The sequence below is a fragment of the Apium graveolens genome, chromosome 2, assembly GCF_009905375.1.
Source record: "Apium graveolens cultivar Ventura chromosome 2, ASM990537v1, whole genome shotgun sequence".
Lineage (NCBI taxonomy): Eukaryota > Viridiplantae > Streptophyta > Magnoliopsida > Apiales > Apiaceae > Apium > Apium graveolens.
Genome location: NC_133648.1, coordinates 198,984,502 through 199,009,399, shown reverse-complemented (window position 1 = coordinate 199,009,399; position 24,898 = coordinate 198,984,502). Strand labels below are relative to the sequence as shown.

General features: G+C 35.6%; 1 protein-coding gene across 2 annotated transcripts; it reads right to left on the bottom strand.

The window, feature by feature from the left end:
- Positions 1 to 14,196: 14,196 nt before the first annotated feature.
- On the bottom strand, positions 14,197 to 17,724 carry LOC141708055 (NDR1/HIN1-like protein 10). Of its 2 annotated transcripts, XR_012569348.1 has the most exons (3): positions 16,781 to 17,724; positions 14,513 to 14,569; positions 14,197 to 14,412 (listed from the first exon to the last, which is right to left on the bottom strand). XR_012569348.1 is itself a non-coding variant. In XM_074511525.1 (2 exons), exon 1 carries the CDS (start codon positions 17,529 to 17,531, stop codon positions 16,803 to 16,805), a length of 729 nt encoding a protein of 242 aa, XP_074367626.1. In that variant the 5' UTR covers positions 17,532 to 17,718; the 3' UTR covers positions 14,197 to 14,412; positions 16,781 to 16,802. The 2 variants fall into 2 exon arrangements, 1 of the variants encoding a protein (XP_074367626.1); XM_074511525.1 differs by lacking the exon at positions 14,513 to 14,569 and having other exon boundaries at positions 16,781 to 17,718.
- Between the last annotated feature and the right edge of the window lie 7,174 nt (positions 17,725 to 24,898).

Sequence of the window (24,898 nt, the reverse complement as noted above, 5' to 3'; positions counted from 1 at the left end):
GAAACAACTCTTGATGAAATTTATGGGATGCTCAAGACTCATGAACTTGAGATGAAACAAAGAAGCAAGAGGAATGGAAGAAAGTCAAGAACAATTGCTTTTGTGGCTGAGGAGGAAATTCTCAAAGAAGCTGCCTCAAAGAAAGGCAAGGGCAAGGCTCTCATCAGAAAGTCTGATACTGAGTCATCAAGTTCTGATAGTGATGATGACTCAGAAACTGAAAGTATATATGAGATGGACCATGATGAGGAGATGATGAAGCTGTGTGCTCTTATGGTGAAAGGAATCACAAAGATTGCTTACAGGAAATTCAGAAGAGGAAATAAGTTTTTCAGGAAAGGTGCAAGTTCTGAAAAGAAAAGTTTCAGAAAATCTGAAGGCAAAGGAGGAAAGTTTGACAGAGGAGATTACTCAAATGTTAAATGCTACAACTGTGGTGAGAAATGCCACATATCTCCAGATTGTAGAAAAGGGAAAAGTGACAATGGCAAGACTCTTGTCACAAAGAAGAAAAGCTGGTCAGATGCTTCAGATTCTGAGAATGAGGAAAACTATGCCTTGATGGCAAATGCTGATAGCAGTTCTGATACTGCTGACTTAAAGGTACCTCAAACTACTTATGCCTTTCATACTGATGATATTACTAAGTTGAGAAGATATCTTAAAACCATGTTCATTAGTTATAAAGATCAAACTTTAACATGTGAAAGATTAACTTCTGAAAATCTTGCTTATAAAAAGAGGAATGATTATTTAAAAAAAGAGTTAGTCATGTTCCATCAAACTCAGAAAGATAGAGATGATGCCTTTTATGTTAGGGATGAAGTGTTAAAAATGAATGAATCTCTAAAAACTGAGTTAGAAAAGGAAAGAGAGATTATCAGGACTTGGACTAACTCTGGTAAAGCAACTCAGGATATTCTTAGTAGTGGAAACTGGAAAGAGGGTTTAGGTTATGGAGATGATAAGAACAGTAAGGGAACTGTAGAAACTGGGCCTATAGTTGTTAAACAAAAACCAAAGGTAAATCCTGTTAAGTTTGTAACTGCAAAGTCTGATATTGATAAATTAGAAGTTAAGGAGAAAGTAACTTCTGACAAACCTAAACAGGATAAGCCAACTGAAGTTAACATAGGCTTAATGACTAAGAAGCAGCTTAAGCATAAGCTGAAAGATGTTAAGAATGTAAACAAGGTAAAGCCGCCTAGGAAAAATAGGAATGGAAAGGAAGTTGTGAACAAAAGTAACAATTATAAGCCTGTTCCTAATGCTTCTAGAAAAACATATCATAACTGTGGAAATTCTAACCATCTGGCTTCTTTTTGCAGGAAGAATATGAATTTAAACTCCTTACCTTTAAAATCAGGAGTTAAGAGTCAGTCTGTTAGATATAAGCCACAAAATCCTTGTTTTTATTATGGTAGTTTATGGCATTCCATTTATACTTGTAAGGAATATCATAGTTTGTACTATGATTATTATCAAATAAAACCTTCTGTAAAGAAAGTTAGCATTATTCCTTCTAGTATAAGTTCTGATGCAAAGTCTGATATTGCAAATTCTGATAAGAAAACTGTTAACATAAACTCTGATGCTAAATCCGTTGCAAATGTTAACAAACTTAAAAAGGCCAAAGGATCCAAGCAAGTCTGGGTCCTTAAAACTAATCATTAGTGGTATTTGTGATTGCAGGGCAACAGGAAGAACATCCTAGTTCTTGACAGTGAATGTTCAGGACATATGACTGGAAATAAAGCCCTGCTATCAGACTTTGTGGAGAAAGCTGGCCCAGGTGTTTCTTATGGAGATGACAATATTGGAAAAACTCTGGGATATGGCAATATCAATCTTGGGAATGTCATCATTGAAAAAGTAGCTCTGGTCTCAGGACTTAAACACAATCTGCTGAGTGTGAGTCAAATCTGTGACAGAGGTTATCGTGTGGATTTCTTTGAAGAACACTGTGAAGTTGTAAGCAAATCTATAGGCAAAGTTTTTCTGAAAGGATACATGCATGGTAACATTTATGAAGCCAAGCTTTCAACAAGTACTGATGGTTCTGCAATCTGTCTGTTAAGTAGAGCATCAATTGAAGAAAGCTGGGATTGGCACAAGAAACTCTCTCATTTAAATTTTAACAATGTAAATGAACTAGTCAAGAAAGATCTTGTGAGAGGACTGCCAAAATCAGTATTTGCTCCTGATGGCCTTTGTGACTCATGTCAGAAGGCAAAACAAAGAAAATCTTCATTCAAGAGCAAGACTGAATCATCAATTCTTGAGCCTTATCACCTACTACATGTTGATCTATTTGGTCCAGTTAATGTCATGTCTATTGCAAAGAAGAAATATGATATGGTCATAGCGGATGAGTTCACCAGATACACATGGGTGTATTTCTTGCACACAAAAAGTGAAACTGCATCTATCTTGATTGATCATGTCAAGCAACTGGATAAATTGGTCAAAGATTCTGTGAAGATCATAAGAAGTGATAATGGCACTGAGTTCAAGAATTTGATCATGAAAGAGTTCTGCAAAGACCATGGAATAAAGCAGGAATTTTCTGCTCCTGGAACTCCACAGCAAAATGGAGTTGTTGAAAGAAAGAATAGAACTCTTATTGAAGCTGCACGAACTATGCTTGATGAAGCAAAGTTGCCAACCTACTTTTGGGCTGAAGTTGTGCAGACTGCTTGTTTTACTCAGAATGCAACACTCATTAACAAGCATGGAAAAACACCATATGAGATGGTGAAAAAAAAGAAGCCAAATATGAAGTATTTTCATGTATTTGGATGCAAGTGATTTGTTCTTAAGACTCATCCCGAGCAGCTATCCAAATTTGATCTAAAAGCTGATGAAGGAATTTTTGTGGGATATCCACTTCTACAAAAGCCTTCACAGTCTACAATTTAAGAACAATGGTTGTCATGGAATCTATCAATGTCTCTTTTGATGATAAGAAGATTACTGGACTTGAAGATTTCAATGATCATGATCAGCTAAGATTCGAAAATGAAGTTTTAAATTATGATTCTGTAAATCCCGATACTACAAACTCTGATGGATTAAATTCTGCTGTTATTGAAATTGTGGTGACTACGCCTAAGGAAAATGCACATGTGCAAGGGGAGCATACAGAAGATCTAACCACATCTCAAGAAGCATCAGAGTCTACAACAGGCTCTTCAAGTTCTGATGGGCGAAGTTCTGATAATTCTGGAAACTCATGTTCTGATATTTCTGGAAACTCAAATAATGAAGGATCCAACTCAGAGAGCATAATTTCAGGGGGAGCATCAGAAAATGTTGATGGAGACAACATGGATCATGGGGGAGCATCCAGTTCTAGAGAAAACCTTCCATCTGCAAGGAAGTGGACTAAAGCACATACACCTGACTTAATTATTGGAAATCCTGATGTAGGTGTCAAAACTAGAACAGCTACATCAAATGAATGTCTTTATCATTCTTTTCTTTCTCAGATTGAACCAAAAAAAATAGAAGAAGCTCTTCAAGATGCTGATTGGGTGCAAGCAATGCAGGAAGAGTTAAATGAATTGAAAGAAATAAAGTATGGACCCTAGTGCCAAGACCAAGGAACAGATCAGTTGTTGGTACAAAATGGATGTTCAGAAACAAAACTGACAATGATGGCATAATTACAAGGAACAAAGCAAGGCTGGTTGCAAAAGGATACTCTCAACATGAGGGAATTGATTATGATGAAACATTTGCATCAGTTGCTAGATTGGAAGCCATAAGGATATTTTTGGCTTATGCTGCTCACAAGAAGTTTAAAGTCTTTCAAATGGATGTGAAACGTGCTTTTCTTAATGGAGAATTGGGAGAGGAAGTATATGTTGAACAACCTTCAAGCTTTGTAGATCCCAAATTTCCCAATCATGTTTACAGGCTTGATAAAGCACTTTATGGCCTTAAGCAAGCTCCAAGAGCATGGTATGAGACATTAGCTCAGTTTCTTCTGGAAAGTGGATTTAACAGAGGGACTATTGACAAAACATTGTTCTACCTCAACCATGGAAAGGACTTAGTTTTGGTGCAAATATATGTTGATAATATCATTTTTGGTTCTATAAATGACAGACTTTGTAAGAAGTTTGCCAAGCTGATGCAGTCAAGATATCAAATGAGTATGATGGGAGAACTTAACTATTTTCTGGGCCTTCAAGTCAAGCAGAATGAAGAAAGAACTTTTATTTGCCAATCTAAGTACACCAGAAATTTGTTGAAGAAATTTGGAATGCAAGATTGTTCAAGTGCATCCACTCCTATGGCCACTGCAACAAAATTGGATAAAGATACTGGTAAATCAGTAGATATTACTGATTACAGAGGTATGATTGGCTCACTACTCTATCTAACTGCAAGTAGACCTGATATCATGTATGCTACCTGTCTTTGTACAAGATTTCAAGCAGATCCAAGAGAACCTTACTTAACAGCTGTGAAAAGAATTTTCAAGTACCTAAGGGTACAGCTGATCTGGGATTGTGGTATCCTAGAGAATCGTACTTTAAGCTAATAGGTTACTCAGATGCAGATTTTGCAGGATGCAAAATTGACAGGAAAAGCACAAGTGGAAGCTACCAATTTCTTGGAGGCAGATTAGTTTCTTGGTTTAGCAAGAAACAGAAGTCAATTTCCACATCAACTGTAGAAGCAGAATACATTGCTACTGGAAGCTGTTGTGCACAGATTCTTTGGATGAAGAATCAGTTACTGGATTATGGGTTAGAATTTTCTAAAATCCCTATTTACAGTGATAATCAAAGTGCTATTGCTATGACAGGTAATCCAGTTTAACACTCAATGACAAAGCACATCAGCATTAGGTACCACTTCATAAGGGAACATGTGGATGAAGGTACAGTGGAATTGCATTTTATTTCAACAGATCAACAACTAGCAGATATCTTCACAAAACCACTGTGTGAAGCTACTTTTACAAGATTGGTAAATGAACTTGGAATGGTTTCAGGTTCTTTCTCTAAATCTGCTTAGTTTATGTTCTGATACATCAGACTTTATGATCAGTATTTACATATATTACTATCTTTGTGTATTATGTGCTTAAATTGAAAATTTTCTAAGCGCTGATTGTTGTCTGATGTGAATTTCTAAACTCTGATAGTGATATGAATGTTTCTGTGACTATTCAATCCAATGAGGATAACTGTGCTAAATGCTGACCTAGTAGTCTTTAATATACTAAAGATCCCATGTTTGAAGTAATCGTTTATGTGGAAATCTTTTAACACAAGCAAATTCTGATATTGAGCTTAGTTAAGTTTACTTTGTGTATCTTATTACTAAGTCAAAAACTAGAATAGTGCTTCTTATCTGTTAAGTTCTGATGTTAGTAAATCTGGTGGATGTACTAAGTGCTGATAAGCCTCACTTATCAAAAGAAAAAGAAAAGAAAAAAAATAAAAATCAGGTACTCCTTTGAGATCTAGAGTAAAAATGTGGAAGGGAAGACCCAAGCGCATTGCTGGTATTAAGTAATATGCATTAGAAAAGCAAAATAAAATTTTCTTGGTGACTTTTCACACTCTATGATTACTGGAGAAATACTCTGATAACAGCATAAATTATGATAAATAGTTGTGACTCACTTACACTGAGATGCCACTGTAAAATAAAATTTCAAAAGATGCATAAAATGAGCACAAAACAGTTGAGGTGGACTCATGCATGAACTCATTCAATAGTAGGCTTCAGAATAATGACAGATTTTAAGCAAAGTTCTTAGTTATGCCTTATTTCTAAGATGTACTAAAGTGAATCAGACTTTACTCTTTGTCTAATATTTAGTTTAATGCACACACTTACACTCCATATGAATGATAAAAATTACTGTGGCGATCAATGTTATTTTAGATGAACAGTCTATGTGTCAGATTGCATAAATTCTGAGGATAAGTTCTGATGGAAGTTATGATGATTAAGTTCTGATGAAACCATATCAGTATTTGTGTGAAGAATTACAGGAATACACATTCACTTTTCGAGTTAAGGAGCCATATTCTGATGACTTTTAAATCCTGATAATAATCAAGTTTTGATGTTGATGTGACAGTATTTCTTTAATTGGTTTATTTTTGGTCATTACGTGAACGATAATATTTTTACAGAATATTGGTTAATATGAGCTAAATCAGTCATAATCATTGTGGGTTAGTGGTCAATGTGTATGTCCTGAAAAATTACATGTGCACGGTAATTATTGCTTATTTTACGTGCCCATTAACTCTTATTCTAACCGTTTACTGACTGTTCACATGGTGCCAGGTGTAAAGTGTATCCAATGCTTCAAAAATATGACTGTTGAGTGGAGATAGTATATATATGAGAGATAAAAGATTTTCTAATCTTTTACTTACTTTTCTATTCTAAATCTCTTTTTATTTCTCTCTCTCTCTCTCTCTCTCTCTCTCTCTCTCTTTTATTTTCTGAAGTTGTTTTTTCACTCAGGACTTTTTACAAACACTTTGCAAACATTCTCTTATTCACTTAATTTCTTACAGAGATGGCACCAAAAGATGTAACTTTTGATGGAGCTAAGTTTGTTCCTAATAACTTCTTAGCTATTCTTAGCAAGTCAGAAGCCCCATCAGAACTTCATTTCATTCTGGACTTTCTTGCTAGTTCTGATATTGGGTACGCTCTGACCGCATCTGATGTAGTCTCTGGTACTCAAGTGCGGGAGTTCTGGAGAAGCGGAGTATATGATGATGGTGGTGATCAAGGGTCCCCAAGTATTATTTTTTCATCAGGGGAGGATGAGCATGTCGTCACATTGGCTACGGTTCGACAAGCACTGCAGCTGTCTGAGAACTGTGTTTATTCTACTGTTGAAGAGCCAGTTCTTCAAAACATGATGGCCAGTCTGGGGTATGAGAGGACATTGGCAAAGCTAGGTCAGTTGAAGAGATCTTTCATAAGGAGGGAATGGAGTTTCTTCTTTGACTGCATAACCAAGGCTTTTGCAAACAAATGCTCTAATTTTGATGCAATCCCAATATTCAGCCAATAAATCGGATTCTGTCAGCTTATCTAGAGTTTTTGTTGTGATGATAAGCCCCAATCTGCTAGTGAATTAATTTCACCATTCAGACTAGCTAAAAGAGCTTTTAATGACTTATTATTTACTGATAATAAGAAGGTTGTGTTAAGACCCCTCCTAGTTCCTTAATATGTCAAACAAGCCTTAATAACCTATGATCCGGTTAAATATACTGAAGTATATCTTGATGTCCAACCATCAGAACCTCATCCATCAGCACCTACCACCTCTACACAAACACCTCAAAGTTCTCAACCTCAACCTTCTGATCCTACAATGAAGCCTTCATCTTCCAAACCCAAGAGGACTAAGAAAGTACCTCAGACTCAACGGAAGAGAAGGAGAATTATTCTGCAAGATGAATCAAAAATTGAGGAACAGGTTCCAATATCAGAACCTGTTGTTGTAGAAGCTGAGAAGGTTTATTCTCAGAAAGATACTGTAACTGGGAGTTCTAGGCCCCTCAAAAGGCTTAGAAAATTAAATTCTGATGATAAAGCTCATACAGTGTCTCCACCTTTGAGGAAATTAAAGAAACAGAGAGCTCACAGGGACGTAATTGAGTCAGATTCAGAGGATGTAGTGGAAGCAGCTAAGGAAGGGGATCAGGAATCTCTGATCTCAACGGAACCAATTGTTATTGGATCACTTACTTCTGCACAACTAGAAACTGCTCAAGCTAAAATACCTACATCTCCTATGTCACCTATAGTTGATCCAGTACATACTAAAGAACCAGGTACAAGTGCTGAAATTGATATTCATAACTTGACGGTGCCTGAGGTTTTGTACTTGAAAGCTCCACCAATTCAACTCACTCCACCAACAACATCAATTTTGGATGTTGATAAGAACCTGGCTGCATATCAGAATTTAGAGGATAATGTTGAAGCCTCTATAGCCTCACATACTGCTATTTTATCAGAGGATGCTGATACTGCAGGATCTACAAGTTCTGATGCTGCTAATGAAGAAATTACTGGTGAAGCTGCTGCCACTTTAGATGCTGATGCAGCTGGTCCATCAGGACATGCACCTCAACAAACTGTTCATAAAGCTGATTTAGTCAAGAAGTTTGTTACAGGGGAAGCACCAGTACCTTGGAGTGAAACTCCTAGAGGAAAGGAGTGGACTAAAGAATGGAACTCAGTTAGTTTTGTTCCTTCTGAAAAGATTCTTGCTGAGCATCTTGCAAAAGATGATGAAATGCTTATAAATGATGATTTCAAGGCACGGCTGAGAGTTACTGCATTGAGTACAAGGCACCTTCAAGGTCAACACTCAATAACTCATGACAAGGTGAACAAAATTCAGGAAGCTCTGATCCAGCAAGATACGAATGTGAAACTTGAAAAGAACGGATTTTTCAAGCCAGCCTTTGACAAAATTGCCTACATTGAGAAAACTCAGGAGAAGCAACAAACTCAAATTGAAGAAATTCTGAAGAATCAAGCTTCTCACCAAAGTCAACTCAATGAGATCCAATCCTCAGTGGAATTGCTTGTCTATCTTCTTTTACCCGCTGATGCCAAAAAGGGGGAGAAAGTGATTAAGTCCAAATGCAAATCTATTCAAACACTGAAAGGAAAGGATGATGGAAATGATGACCAGGGAAACTCTGATAAGGGTAGAGGTCAAGGTCAAGGCAAAGGATTTTCATCAAGTAAAGCTAGAATTACAAGTCAAGGAACAAGTTTTGATACTGGGAGAAGAATAAATTCTGATACGGGTAAAATGATAAGTTCTGGTGAACATCTGGAAATTGATGAAGAAATTTCAAGGGATTTATTTCTTAAAGAAAATCCAGGAATGGACTTTGAGAGTCTAAAGGAAGAAGAAGCTAGACTCAAAGCAGAAGGTGTCAAGACAAAATCTAAAGCTTCTGTTGAAGAAAAGAAATTTCCAAAACCTAAGGGTATTGTGATAAAGGAAAGAATAAATTCTGAGGCAATCAAAGCCAAATCACAAGTGGAAATTGATCCAAGGTCCAAAGGCAAAGAAAAAGTTGATGAACCTGTAAAGGTTTATATGCCAGTCATGGATAGAGAAATAACTGATGATGAAGAAGATGTTAATCTTACTCTGATGCAAAAGAAGATTTTTCAAACAACCTCTGACATGGCTCATATTGTTCAGAGTCAAGATTTAGTAAGTTCTGATATGACAATGAAGCAAGTAACCTCTGACTTAGCTCAAGTTGGCTTGATATTAGAAGATAAGGAAAAGAAAACCTCTGAGATTGTTCATGTTAAACCTTCAAAGATACTCCTACCAGGATTCACCAAAGCTAAACATGCTCAACCTTTGAAGACTGCAACAAGTGGTTTTGAAGCAAGAGTTGTTACAGGAAAGGAAGCAAGAGATAAATCTGGGTTGGGTAGTTCTGATGAAAGAAGAGTACATAACACTACCAATGATCCGACTTCCTTAAGTGAACCAGGTGTTGGAGCAACTCCTGAAAGATTGAATCGACTTGAATCTGTACAAATGGTTTACCATACCTTCTTGAAAGAACATATCTTGTTATATTTTATGACAGATGGAAGGGTATACCAGATTAAGCAGAATGCTATACCACTGAAGTATTTTGAGGAACTGGAACATGTTCTGTTCCTACTTCAAGTGAAAGACAGATTAACAGACAGTGTTGCAGGATATTTAAAGTCTCAAATTCAAAGACATAAGAAGCTTTATTCTATAAAGTCTGACAGTACATACTGTCCCAAGTACAGAGATCACAAAGGTGATATTGTCGATATGAAGCCTAACTCTGCTAAGATTATAACTACTTTTCTGGGTTATAAAGCTGTGGAATTCAATCTAGAGTCTGACAAGGCATATCTGATTAGACTAGATCAGGAGAGAAGAAAAGCTAAGATAAATGATCTCAGAGCAGCTATTTTTCAAACTGGAGAAGATACAGCTGAATTGATAAATGTTAAAAGGAGGATAGTTAATGAACTTGAATATGCTGAGATATGTTTGTTGAACAACTATCTCACAACAACTCCTGATATCAAAGAGATGAGAAATAGAAATTGAAGCCAAGTCAAAAATCTACAACTGCTTAAATTCTGAAGTTTATACAGACTGAAGCTGTTATCAGAAGTTAAAGATGATAAAGCTGAAAGGACTGTAAGTTGTAGTTATCTAGTCAAATTCTCATGCATTTGTACTTAATGTTTTTGACATCATCAAATATCTGTTGAACTTGTATATTATGCTAATTTACAAGTTGGGGGAGATTTTTAGATATATTTGATAATGTCATGTGTAATATGATTTGTGTTTAGTTTTCAGATCTTACCTAACAGGACAAATCAATACTTAACTGGAAATCAGCACTTATACTGAAGACATAACTTAAGATATCAGAACTTAAGTTATCAGAACTTAAGTGATCAGAAGATATTTATCAGGAGATAATATTAGGACTTAAGATGACTTTCAGATAAGGCAGGCGGCTGATTGAAAGGAAAGAAGATCGAAACTAAGATAGAAAGAATTGTGCATGAAGAAGGAATTCTATGAGGAATAGAATACTTGGAAGAAAAGATAACTAGTTGATATATTTTAGGAAGTAGAATTATATTCCATATCAATTAGAAGATTATCTTGTAACTTTGTAGTATATAAACACAGGCATAGAGTTTACACTATAAGTATTACGATTATCGAAGTTATTATTCTTTGTAACTCTAGCAGTTCTCGTGATAATTTATTCATCACTGAGAGAGGACAGTTCCATATTGTAACAGAGTTTATTGTGTTGAATAAAATCTGTTTTCTGTTACTTGAGTTCTTATATTCGATTTGATTGTGCTAAACACTGTATTCAACCCCCTTCGACAGTGTGTGTGACCTAACAAGCATCGTTCACGGGCTGTAAAAATAGTGCATTAGAGAATGTTCTGACATGATTAGCGGGATCTCCAGTACCATCATACGCTTTGATGGTGGGAATCTTAAACTTCCCCGAGATGTGGACATTCATTATTTCTTCAATGAATGGTGGAGTTGGATAATCGGGATCTTCAAGGGGCATAAGATCACTTGGATCGGCCCTTGGGACAACAACCCTTCTTGGTATTGGACCAACTAGGTCTATGATAGGAGGATGATCTCTCCTCCTTGGAGAAAGTGGGGGTCTTGGGGCCAGGCGCGCCTCTAGATCGCGCTTCAGCCTTCGGATCTCAGCTTCGTGAGCCCTGATCCTCTCTTGCACTTCTTGGGGGTTCTCCCCTCGGGTGCTTCTGGGGCGCGGGTTAGTATCAGGCATTGGTTCTTTACCAGCACGCCTCCTTCTCGGAGCTACATCGTCATCCGAAGATTCAGAATCTCTTTCAGTGTAAGGTCCAGAGAACTCTAAGTCCTCCGGAATAGGAGCCAAGCCGCGTATATAGGGGGTTTATGCCCTTGAGCTTCATTCCGATTAGCATGTCCACTTCCTTCAACCTCGGGGTATAGGAGCATCCCATAAAGGGGGTTTGGTGGTCACAATAGTTGAATACTCATACCCAACAGGTCGAGGATTCACAGGTGCATATAGCTGCTGAAATTGGGAATTCGTACCTTGAGGAGCCTCGGGATTCGTCCCTTGTGGCTGAGGCTCAGTTGCTCCTGTTAGGGTTCCTCCTTAGGTGGAGGCATAGGTTTAGTGCGACGTAATCTCCACCACCGACGAAATTGGTTGGGTTGTCCTAACTGGTGTTCCTTCAGGGGCGTTGTTCTTGCTTCGTATGTTCACCATGGTTGTTGTTATGCTTTCCACAGACGGCGCCAAATGTTATGGATCGAAAACTAGGTCGTATTTATTGCTAGGGTTCGTGAGTTTCGAGACTCGATTTGACTGCTTCTGTGTTTCGTGACACAATCAGCCTTACCAAGATACCTACGTACCTTGCTGCATGCCAATGATCAAGTCAAAAACGTAGTTCTGATTTGTGGGGTGAGGCCCCTTATATAGGCATGAGATGACTTGAAATTAGATTAGGGTTAGGAGACTTGGTGGACAAATCTCAGATTTAGAATAGGTTTTGGAGTCCTAAGAAGTAGGAAATTGATTCCTTATCTTATAAGTCATTTTGAGAGCTGATCCACAAGGACTCGTATCGTTTCTATGACTTTTATTAATAGCTTATTTTCCCTATTTTTATTAATTACAAAAATAATTAATATTCAGGGTTTTAGGCCCTTTCTAATGGATTTTATTGTCAACCCAACATGAGCATAATTAATACAACATTAATTGCGCAACCGAGATTTATTTTTCTCCCAATCATGTTATATTTTAATATATATTTAATATATAAGTAATATATTATATATATATATATATATATATCAGTAACATTATCGCACAAATTTAATTTACAACTGGGCTAAATCATGGACCTTGAACAAAGTCCATGCGGTAATTGTACTGCAACCTAAAGTATATTGTACTACAACTTTATAATATAGTGTATAGCTTTGTTTGGTGTGTTATTGGAGTAAAACTGAATATCCACAAAAAGCCCGGACCCGAAAATCTGGTCCGGCCCGATCCGGTCAAAGCCCGGTCAAGCCCGGCCCGGGCTTCGGACCTCGACGGACCCTATATTTTTAGGCAAAACCCGGCCCGGCCCGGCCCGATTAAAAGCCCGAAAAAACCCGGTTATAATCTGATTATTCTAATATATTTTCTTATATATTTATAAATTCACATTTACTATAAATATAAATAATACTTTAAACACATATATATTTACATATTTGTGATTAATAATATTATTTATATACTTTGTTGCATAAATAATGAAAGAAGATATAATAAGTACACTATATATATTTGGATATCATTGTTATGAATATTTGGATATCATTATTATCATAACAATGATATCATTGTTATCATTGTTATCATAACAATGATAAAACATATTATTCTATAAACATGTTTATTTTTTGTCGAACTTAAATATTTTCAACGAAGTAATGTTTTCATAAAATATTCCATGTAAACTAATACATTTTTACGATGATCTAGTTGCTAACACATGTATTTTTCGGAATCTCTAATAATACTCGATCCGATTTAAATTAGAAAAAAGCCCGGCCCGATCTGATCCGGCCCGAAAAAAGCCCGATTAGGCCCGCCTCGAGGGCCCAAACGGGCTCTGACATTTCCGGAAAGCCCGGCCCGGCCCGGTCAAAGTCAAAGCCCGAAAAACCCGGCCCGGTCAAAGCCCGGGTTTTTTAAGGCCCGGTCAAAACCCTGCCCGGTGGGGCTTTTGTGCATCTCTAAGTAAAACTTTGTTATCCGAGCACATAGATTCACGTGCTCTTCTCCCTTTTCCGGCTTTCCCATTCACATACTATACTCCCTTTTATCTCTTCATTTTCCAGCTTTCCCTTCTGTACACCGTCGTATGGTTCTTCATTTTAAACTTTTTCATTCTTTATCATTCAAGAGATCGGTTTTACACTTCCTGTTTCATTTAATCCTTTTTAAGTATCATATAACTTGAAATCCGGTTTTGACCGGGTAATTTTCCCGAAATTTGACCCAAAATTTGACCAAAATTTGACCCAAAATTTGACCCAATTCCACAAATACTTTTTTTAAACCGATTCACTCTAATTATATCAGCAGCTGCTGATCTGGCCGATATTTCAGGCAATTCGGTCCTTTTTAAGTATCATAAAATTGGAATTGAAATCCGGTTTTGACCGGTTAATTTTTCCGATTTTGACCCGAAATTTGACCCAATTTCACAAATACTTATTTTAAACCGATTCACTCGGCCGATTTCTGAAACACTGGTCACCGAAACACTGGTCACCGTGCATCTCTCCTTCAACTTCTGTTTATATAGTCGCCGTCGTACATATAGCCTCCCATCAATATAATTTTATTTATTTTTTTAGTTACAATTCACCTTTAACAAAATCCAGTAAATGTTGCATTAATTTAACTACTACTATTATATATTGCAACTAAGGGACACTGCCCTTCGGTAAAGGGTGCTATAGTTATCGTATAGCATATTATCATCTTCAGTGGTCCACGGGGGACTACATAGCTTTTCATGGAACAAGCCCAAACACAGCAGCCGCAACAGTTATTCAGAATACTAAATGTGAAGTAAAAACCAACTAAATAATTGTTTAGGTTGAACATGAAAAATTAATAAATACAAAGAGACGTCCTAGCTTCAGGATATACTGTTTGTACATAACCAAAAGTACCGTGGCTTTGACTTTCATCACTCAATATCTAGACCTCCATTGCTGCTTGGTGTTTAAGTTGCTAAGCTCATAATCCAAAACCCCTTTACCTACAAAAAACATACATATCAATAAAAGATACTCAATTAGATGGAAGACTTCAAATTATTAATTCAAGCGCACAACAGCACAAGTACTATATTTATTGACCCCACTAATTACTGTCACATGCCCTCAGCCATTTGCTTATATTCCCCTGGGAACAACCTAAAAAGCAACAATTAAGTAGACAAAAGAAGTCTGGGTTAGGTTTTTGGATATCTTAATAAAGAGAAACCAAACTAGCAAGTTTTTCTGCTATAGAGCAGCTTCGCACATGAACCCAAACATGACAAAGTTAGCTCCAATTAGATGATATTTGAACATGAACATAAAGTTTTAATTTAGTACTAGCAACAATTAATACTGTTATGCCAAATATTGGTATAGCTAACATTTACTAATAATAACCTATTTCTAAGAATGACAATTAATAATTTAGGGGATTATTAGAAAATATTAGCTATGCCAAATATTTGGCATAAAAAGTACATATTATTTACTAATATCATGCAAATAATTAGGAGCATAACAAATACTCCCTCCGTCCCAATTTTATCTGTCTTATTTGACTTTTTACGGTCAAATTGACCCAACTTTGACCGAAAATGTCACATAGTATAATATCGAAAATACTTATAAAATTTATATCATTAAAAAATATGTTTAATCTACTTTTATATGTATATTTTAATTTTTCAAAATGATGAAAGAATGAGCTTTTATTTACGGTCAACGTTGAGTCAATTTGACCATCAAAAGTGAAATAAGACGATAAATTGGGATGGAGGGAGTACAAATTATTTACTAATATTATGCATGTACCATAAATGCACAAGCATACTATCACTCAACATACTGATCAACATTTCAACGTATCAGCTTTCAAACACAAGAAAGATGATTTATACTCTAAAATATCTGAGGATGACATTATTTGTTAAGTATAGCTCTGCCCTGAAATTGAACGAATAAATCTCAGCAGTCTATGTAATTACAAATTGTTTAGCCCTGCATTTTATACCTTGCTTCATGGTCATCTGTGTTCAATTTAGCTTAGGTTTAAAAGTATAGAGGGATGGACCAAAATTAGGAAAACCAACTTTGTAACTTGTTATTTGTAACTTTTACTTTTTCTCCCACTTTATTTATAAAGGAATTCAAACACGTAATTGCTACAACAATGAAGGAAGAAGAATGAGATACTAGCCCATCAACTAATGGAAAGTACAATATGCCCTTAACGCCTAGTTGCATGGCCATCATGTTTATTACTGATCAATATGCCCTAGGGACACAATAGTCTATGCTTACAGAATAATACAGCAGGGCTTGTATGAAAGATATATCCAACAGTAACAAAATCCCAGTTTTAATACAAGGTAACAAGGTTCTCAAAAGCACCTCCAAGTTTGGAGGGGGGAAAGGAAAACAAAACTCCACCAGTTCATAAAGCAGAATACAAACTAATATCAAACCGAGAGCAAGACATTAAGACATACTAGACTGTGATCAGAATCCTTGCAAAAGAATGGGCGAGCATTGACTGAAACTTGAAATATTTGAGGTGATCGCAAATTCTCTTGAGTGTTTTAAACATGATCCCCTTTGCATAACATTAGCAATTTATTTAAAGAGAGATATCCAACCACCATTCATCTCGAGATACAACAGTTACTATTGCAGAGATAGTTGATATTGATACTAGGACATTGGTACAGAAAAAGGAATAAATCAATTTGGCTTTTTGAAAATCAGGTATTTTTACTGTTCTCGGGGCTTAATTGAAAATAAGGGGAAGGGAGACTGTACGAAGGAAGAATGTTCTCAATAAGATAATGCTTAAAAGACTTTATAAGGAAAAAAGGAGAAAAAAGGGAACCCAACTGCAATTCATCTAAACTACAAGCACAGCACTAGAAAAACCCGTGTAGGATGCTTTTATAATTTAACCTCTCTAAATACTTACATTTAACTATTTGAGAAAGAGTACTCCTAGACAGAATATTTTCTATTTAGTTGAACTTGAAACTTAATCCTTTTGGGCAAATGAGGAAAATTAATACCATATACGCATCAGAGAAGCTCATTGGTAGGCAGATAATGATCACCGGCATCTCAAAGCAAATATCTATATCTATAATACATAAACACACAACACAAGAAAACCAGATACATGTCTTACATTAATCTACCTATCAAACAATTCAAACCTAAAATTAACGAAATTCAATATCACACTAATAATTCCTTCCTTAATCATTAATAATCCCCCTCATATAATGCATTCAATAAATCACGTGGCATTTAACTTTAAAACATAGCTAAACTTCAACATCACAGGAAATAAACATTCAACTAAAACAAAACAAAAAATACCTAACAATCATCATCATAATCATCATGTAACAACTCTGCATTCCCGAGCACCTCCAACCATCGCTCCCCGTCCACTACTCAACGTCAATCCAACAGGAACATCCCTACACAAAACCCTAACATAGCGCTTCCTCGTCCCCCAAGCTCCAGCCTTAAACCTGGCTCGAGCCAACAACCTAACACTAAATTTCACACTCCCTTTCCCTCTATCACCACTAACATCCCTAACAACCCAATCCTCGACATACGCCCCAATGGCGCCAAACGTAGCCCTCACTTTGGTCTCATTCCTCTTCCCCTGACTAAACGGAGGCAATGTAGTGGACGCCAGCCCCTCCGACTTATAAAACACATCGGCATCAATACGATCATACTTAACCGTAATTTTCTTATTAGGATTCCTAACAGTAAACTGCACGTCCCAATTACCGGAAAGCAAAGAACTGGAAATATTGAAATTAGAAACACTGAGTGAGTCAACTCGGAACTCGGGAACTCTAGGTCTGAGAATGAGCCAAATAATTAACAACACCGTGCCGGAGATGATAATACAAGAGATTATAATAGCGAAGAGACGGCGAATGAAAGCGCGTTGAGGATCGGTACGGTTGTAGTAGGGATTTTGAGTGTAGTAGCCGTTGTTGGGAGGTGGTGCGGCGGCGTAGGGGTAGGCGGTGCCGGAGGAGTAGCCGTTAGGGTTTGGATGGGCCGGGTAGCCGGTAACGGGTCGGGTTGGATTGGTGTTGTTCATTGGAGAAAAGTATATAGATACAAGAGAGGTGAGTGGGTTTGTGTGTGTATAGGAGGGATTGGATTGGGGGGAGGGGAGGAGTAGATGCGAAGAAAAGGTTTTTGAGTTGGCAGAACCAAGTGTATGTGGAAGATGGAGGTGTTCGTTCTTATTGGATGTAAAGTTATAAAGGGGATTGTGGTGGTAACATTGATTTGCGATTTGGGGCGGTAATTTTTACCGCGCATCTGGTTTCTTTTGGCTCTAGAGATTGCACAAAAAGCCTTTTTGAAAACGGATCGGACCGGGTTTCTTTAAAAATCGGGTCGGGTCAGGCCGGGTTAAAAAATACCATAGAATCAGGAAAGACCTCAATTATTGAACAAAATGCCAAAACTATCATTTTTTTTAGGCATCATATCCATGAAAATTTGAAATCTGAATAACTGACTGAAAAACCCACTTACCCTTTGGACCAATCTCAAAGATAGATTTGATTACCAAAAAGTTGTCCATTTGTCTGATGCCTGTTATGACTGGATAAATATAAGGTTGCAAGATTTTAAATCTGTCATTGAGTATAATTCTGCCTTGTTCAAAATAAGCTCAAAACTGATCTTGTATGGTGAAAATATTATTGATGCTGATATGATTGAAAAGACCCTTTCCATTTTTCAACCCGACACTATGATTCTAGCACAACAATATAGAGAGCGCAATTTTTTGAAGTATAGCGAGCTGATATCTCTTCTTCTTGTCACTGAAAAGAATAATAAGTTGTTACTGAAAAATCATCAGATACGTCCCACAAGCTTTGCCTAGTTACCTGAAATACATAACACATCATTCCAGAAGAATGAGCGTGGAAAAGGGCATATAGGAGGATGAGATTACGGACGAAACAGTGGGCATGGAAACTTTCAAGGCCAGTTTCGAAATTATTATAACTCTAGCCACCTGAAGTTGTGACGCCCTCCAAACTCGGGTCAGAAGTTTGGGGTCCACAACACACACACACCCTATATAAACCTGTTTATAAATGTAATAATATATATATGCAATGACCCTACTTACCATTATCCACAGATCGAAGCAGTGTAAAGTATGTCCACAAGCCACAACATTATTTATACTACAAACATACCAAATCCCAGTTTATATATCTTACAACGGAAGTAAACTTTATTACAAACTATCAACACACACTAAGCCAAACTGTTAGGTCACACACACTGTAGAAGGGTGTTGAATACAGTGTTTATCACAATCAAATCGAATTAAAGAACTCAAGTAACAGAAAACAGACTTTATTCAATATAATAAACTCTGTTACAATATGGAACTATCCTCTCTCAGTGATGAACAAATATCACGAGAGCTGCTAGGGTTACAATGAATATTATTCTCGATAATGATAACACTTATAGTGTAAACCCTATGTCTGTGTTTATATACTACACAGTTACAAGATAATCGCTAATTGATATGGAATATAATTATGCTTCCTAAAATATATCAATCAGATATCTTTTCTTCCAAGTATTCTATTCTTCATAGAATTCCTTCTTCATGCATATCTCTTCTTGCGTTTTTCTTGATCTTCTTTCCTTTCAATCAGTCGCCTTCCTTATCTGAAAGTCTCCTTAAATCCTGATATTATCTCCTGATAAATATCTCCTGTTAACTTAAGTTCTGACCACTTAAGTTCTGACTTCAGTATAAGTACTGATTTCCAATTAAGTACTGATTTGTCCTGTTTAGATAAGATCTGAAAACTAAACACAAATCACATTAGACATGACATTATCAAATATATCTAACAATCTCCCCCAACTTGTAAATTAGCATAATATACAAGTTTAACAGATATTTGATGATGTCAAAAATATTAAGTACAAATGCATGAGAATTTGACTAGATAGCTACAACTTACAGTCCTTAAAGCTTTACCAACTTTAACTTGCGATAGCAGCTTCAGTCTGTATACACATCAGAATTTGAGCAGTTGTAGATTTTGACTTGGCTTCAATTACTGATCTTTTTAATATCAGGAGTTGTTCTGAGATAGTTCTTTAACAAACATCTCTCAGCATATTTAAGTTCATCAATTATCCTCCTTTTAGCATTCTTCAATTCAACTGTATCTTCACCAATTTGAAAGATAGCAGCCTTGAGATAATTTATTTTAGCTTTCCTTATGTCCTGATCCAGTCTGATCAAATATGCCTTGTCAGACTCAAGATTGAATTCTACAGCCTTATAACCCAGAAAGGTAGTTATAATCTTAGCAGAGTTAGGCTTCATCTCGATAATATCACCCTTGTGATCTCTGTACTTGGGACAATATGTGTTGTCAGACTTCACAGAATAAAGCTTCTTCTGTCTCTGAATTTGAGTCTCCAAATAATTTGCAGCACTTTCTGTTAATCTGTTCTTCACTTAAAGTAGAAATAAAACATGTTCTAGTTCCTCAAAATACTTCAGTGGTATAGCATTTTCCCTTATGTGGTAAACCCTTCCATCTGTCATGAAATATAACAAGATGTGTTCTTTCAAGAAGGTATGATAAACCATCTGTACAGATTCAAGTTGATTCAATCTTTCAGGAGTTGCTCCAACACCTGGTTCACTTAAGGAAGTTGGATCATTGGTTGTGCTCTGCACTCTTCTTTCATCAAGACTACCCAAACCACATTTATCTCTTCCTTCCTTTCCTGTAACCACTCTTGCTTCAAAACCACTTGTTGCGGTCTTCAAAGGTTGAGTCTGTTTAGTTTTTATGAATCCTGGTAGGAGTAACCTTGAGGATTTAACATGAGCAATGTCAGAGGTTTCCTTTAACTTATCTTCTGATATCAAGCCAACTTGAGCTATGTCAGAGGTTGCTTGCTTCAATATCATATCAGAACTTACTATATCTTGACTCTGAACAACTTGAGCCATGTCAGAGGTTGTTTGAGAAATCTTCTTTGAAACCAGAGTAAGATTAGCATCTTCAACAGATATTTCTTCATCCATAGGAGACACATAAACCTTTACAGGTTCACCAACTTTTTCTTTGCCCTTGGACCTTGGATCTATCTGCATTTGTGATTTGGCCTTGGTTGCCTCAGGATTTACCCTTTCTTTTATCACAATGCCTTTAGACTTAGGAATTTTCTTTTCAACAACAGAAGCTTCAGATTTGGAGTTGAGTTTTTTTAACTTAAGTCTAGCTTCTTCTTCCTTTAAACTCTCAAAGTCCATCCCTGGATTTTCTTTCAGAAATAACTGTCTTGAAATCTCCTCATCAAGTTCCAGATGTTCATCAGAACTTATCATTTTACCAGTCTCAGAAGTTATTCTTCTCCCAGCATCAGAACTTGTTATTTGACTTATAGTTCCAACTTTACTTGATGAAAGACCTTTACCTTGACCATGACCTCCATGAAAGAGATGTGTCCTAAGTCCAATCATGTATAATGATTTAGGAATAGCTTTTATGTAATCTATTTTGATTTCATTGATATTAATAAAAGACTTATTTTGGTTTTATTGCGGGCTTTATCTATTTAAGTGTTTAAATAAGATATACCATAATTTAGAGTAAAACTTTTTATGGATTATGATGAGATCATAATAATGAGACCTAAAAGATGATAACTCTAAACTTAAATATTTCCTGGTCGTAGGACTACTAACTGGTAATTAGTAATCCGTAAATATCGGTACATACTATGCTTGCTTCATTATGAAGGATGTCTGTTCTCATAGACATTTGTGTGGTGACATTATAGCTAGTATGTAGGTGCTTATTATAGAATAAGTTCACTGAACATGACTCACACAGCTGAACAACTGATGGAGTTCACTCACGTGTCAGCAGTTGTTCACATAGTGATAGTTGTACAAGTATCCTTAGACTTGAGGTCATCATAGTCATCTTGTGTACACTGAACTATGCTTTGGTTTAATTCTTAGTCTCCAGGGACAATTATAAGGGCTCTACTGGGTATATGAATTTGTACACGAAGATAGTGTATGATCAATAAAGGATCTACCCCTTCCAGTGAAGGAAGAGAATGTTCAATGCTGATCCACTTATGCTAGTTCAGGAATCTCTGGCCAGAGCGAATGAAATTAGAAAGGAGTTTCTAATTTACATTAAATAGAATTAAGCATAGTGAATGGGAAAACAAATGATTAAATAAGATAGGCTTGACACAAGTTCCATGCCTTGTATTTAATCATGACATTACAGGGTAGAAAGAATTGATTGTACGGTAACTAATCACTGAATAGGTTCATGGTATTCTAAGCAGTGAATTCGTATTATCCGGATAGTCGCGATATGCTGAGAAGTATCCCTCACGATGTAAAATAAATATGATTAATTTATTAATTAATCATATTTAATGAATTAGAGAATTTACATAAATAATGATAAAATAGTTTTATTATTATTTATTTCTACTACCAGCATAATATTGAACCTACAGGGTCACACCATAAAAGAGAATAATTAAATGGTGGAGGAATTAATTAATAATGGCTGGTAATTATTTATTTGTGAAATAAATAATTAATTAGCAGATTTAATAATTGATTAAATAAGATTTAATTAATTCTTAATATTATTAATTAAGAATTTAATTTTGGAAATTAAATCAAGTGAGAGAATTATTTTTCTAAAGTGTTTAGAAAAGGGATTAATGATTAAAAGGTGTTTTAATTATTAGTTAATTGGTTAATAAGAATAATCAATTAAAGGGTTAATAATAATAATATTTTATGGAAAATTTTCAGCTGAAAATTTTGCCTATAAATATACTATTATAAACCCTATTTGCCTCAACCCAAAAAATTAACCCTAATTCTAAAGTAGAACAAGAGGGAGGCAACTAATTCTCTCAACATCTTCCTCCTCCATCACATTGTACTCTTGGTGGATACGGGTGGAGTGCTTCACACTTGAGGAGCAGCTGCTAGGGATTTCTGTTCATCGTTCTTGGATCGTTATTAAAGACCTCCATCTTTCCATTAACGTAAAGCTTCTTAAGGTAAACATACTGAACTACGAATTAAATATTATTTTTCGAATGGTTCCAACGAAGGGTTTCGGTTTTTTTTTTAAGATTTAAATTTACGTTTTCGTTGCGTTTATGTGCTAAAAACCCTTCAATAGCATCAGAGCTACTTGCGAAAAGTTTTTAATTCGTTTATGTGTTTAACTGTTTTCGATATATGAGCATGTATGTGATTCGCCATAATTTGATGTTGATATAATATGCTTATGTGATTCGCCATGATTTGATGTTGATATAATGTGCTTATATATGTATGGTTTTGAATATATGATATTCATGTGTACATGAATATCATATGTTCAAAACCATACATATATAAGCATATTATATCAACATCAAATCATGGCGAATCACGTACATGCTCATATATCGAAAACAGTTAAACACATAAACGAATTAAAAACTTTTCGCAAGTAGCTCTGATGCCATTGAAGGGTTTTTAGCACATAAACGCAGCGAAAACGTAAATTTAATCTTTAAAAAAAAACCGAAACCCTTCGCAGGATCCATGCGAAAAATAATATTTAATTCGTAGTTCAGTATGTTTACCTTAAGAAGCTTTACGTTAATGGAAAGATGGAGGTCTTTAATAACGATCCAAGAACGATGAACGGAGATCCTTAGCAGCTGTTCCTCAAGTGTGAAGCACTCCACCAGTATCCACCAAGAAAACGATGTAATGAAGGAGGAGGAGATGGAGATAATTAGGGTTTTGTAAATCTTTTTGGTTGAGGCAAAAATAGGGTTTATAATAGTATATTTATAGGCAAAAATTTCAGCTGAAAATTTTCCCATAAAATATTATTATTATTAACCCTTTATTATTCTCACTAATAATTAAAACACCTTTTAATTATTAATCATTTTTCTAAACTCTTTAGAAATAATTCTCTCACTTGATTTAATTTCCTAAAATTAAATTCTTAATTAATAATATTAAGAACCTTTTCTTAATTAATTTATAATCAATTAAATCTTATTTAATTAATTATTAAATTTGCCAATTAATTATTTATTTCATTAATAAATAATTATCAGCCATTATTAATTAATTCATCCACCATTAAATCATTCTCTTTTATGGTGTGACCCTGTAGGTTCAATATTAAGCCGGTAGTAGAAATAAATAATAATAAAACTATTTTATCATTATCTATATAAATTCTCTAATTCATTAAATATGATTAATTAAGTAATCATATTTATTCTACATCGTGAGGGATACTTCTCAGCATATCGCGAATATCCGGATAATATGAATTCACTGCTTAGAATACCAAGAACCTATTCAGTGAGTAGTTACCGTACAATTAATTCATTCTACCCTGCAATGTCACGATTAAATACAAGGTATGGAATTTGTGTCAAGCCTATCTTATTTAATCACTTGCTTTCCCATTCACTATGCTTAGTTCTATTTAATGTAAATTAGAAACTCCTTTCTAATTTCATTCACTCTGGCCAGAGATTCCTGAATTAACATAAGTGGATCATCATTGAACATTCTCTTCCTACACTGGAAGGGGTAGATCCTTTATTGATCATACACTATCTTCGTGTACAAATTCCTATACCCAGTAGAGCCCTTATAATTGTCCCTGGAGACTAAGAATTAAACCAAAGCATAGTTCAGTGTACACAAGATGACTATGATGACCTCAAGTCTAAGGATACTTGTACAACTATCACTATGTGAACAACTGCTGACACGTGAGTGAACTCCATCAGTTGTTCAGCTGTGTGAGTCATGTTCAGTGAACTTATTCTATAATAAGCACCTACATACTAGCTATAGTGTCACCACACAAATGTCTATGAGAACAGACATCCTTCATAATGAAGCAAGTATAGTATGTACCGATCTTTGCGGATTATTAATTACCAGTTAGTAATCCTACGACCAGGAACTATTTAAGTTTAGAGTTATCATCTTTTAGGTCTCATTATTATGATCTCATCACAATCCATAAAAAGCTTTACTCTAAATTGTGGTATATCTTATTTAAACATTTAAATAGATAGAGCCCGCAATAAAAACAAAACAAGCCTTTTATTAATATCAATGAAATCAAAACAGATTACATAAAAGTTATTCCTAAATCCTCATACATGATTGGACTTAGGACATACTGAACTACGAATTAAATATTATTTTTCGCATGGATCTTACGGAGGGTTTCGGTTTTTTTTTAAGATTTAAATTTACGTTTTCGTTGCATTTATGTGCTAAAAACCCTTCACTCCACCCATTCCAGAGTTTCCCGAATCATCTTTTCCATCATCCTTTCCCTTCAGTGTCTTAATAGGTTTGTATTTGGACTT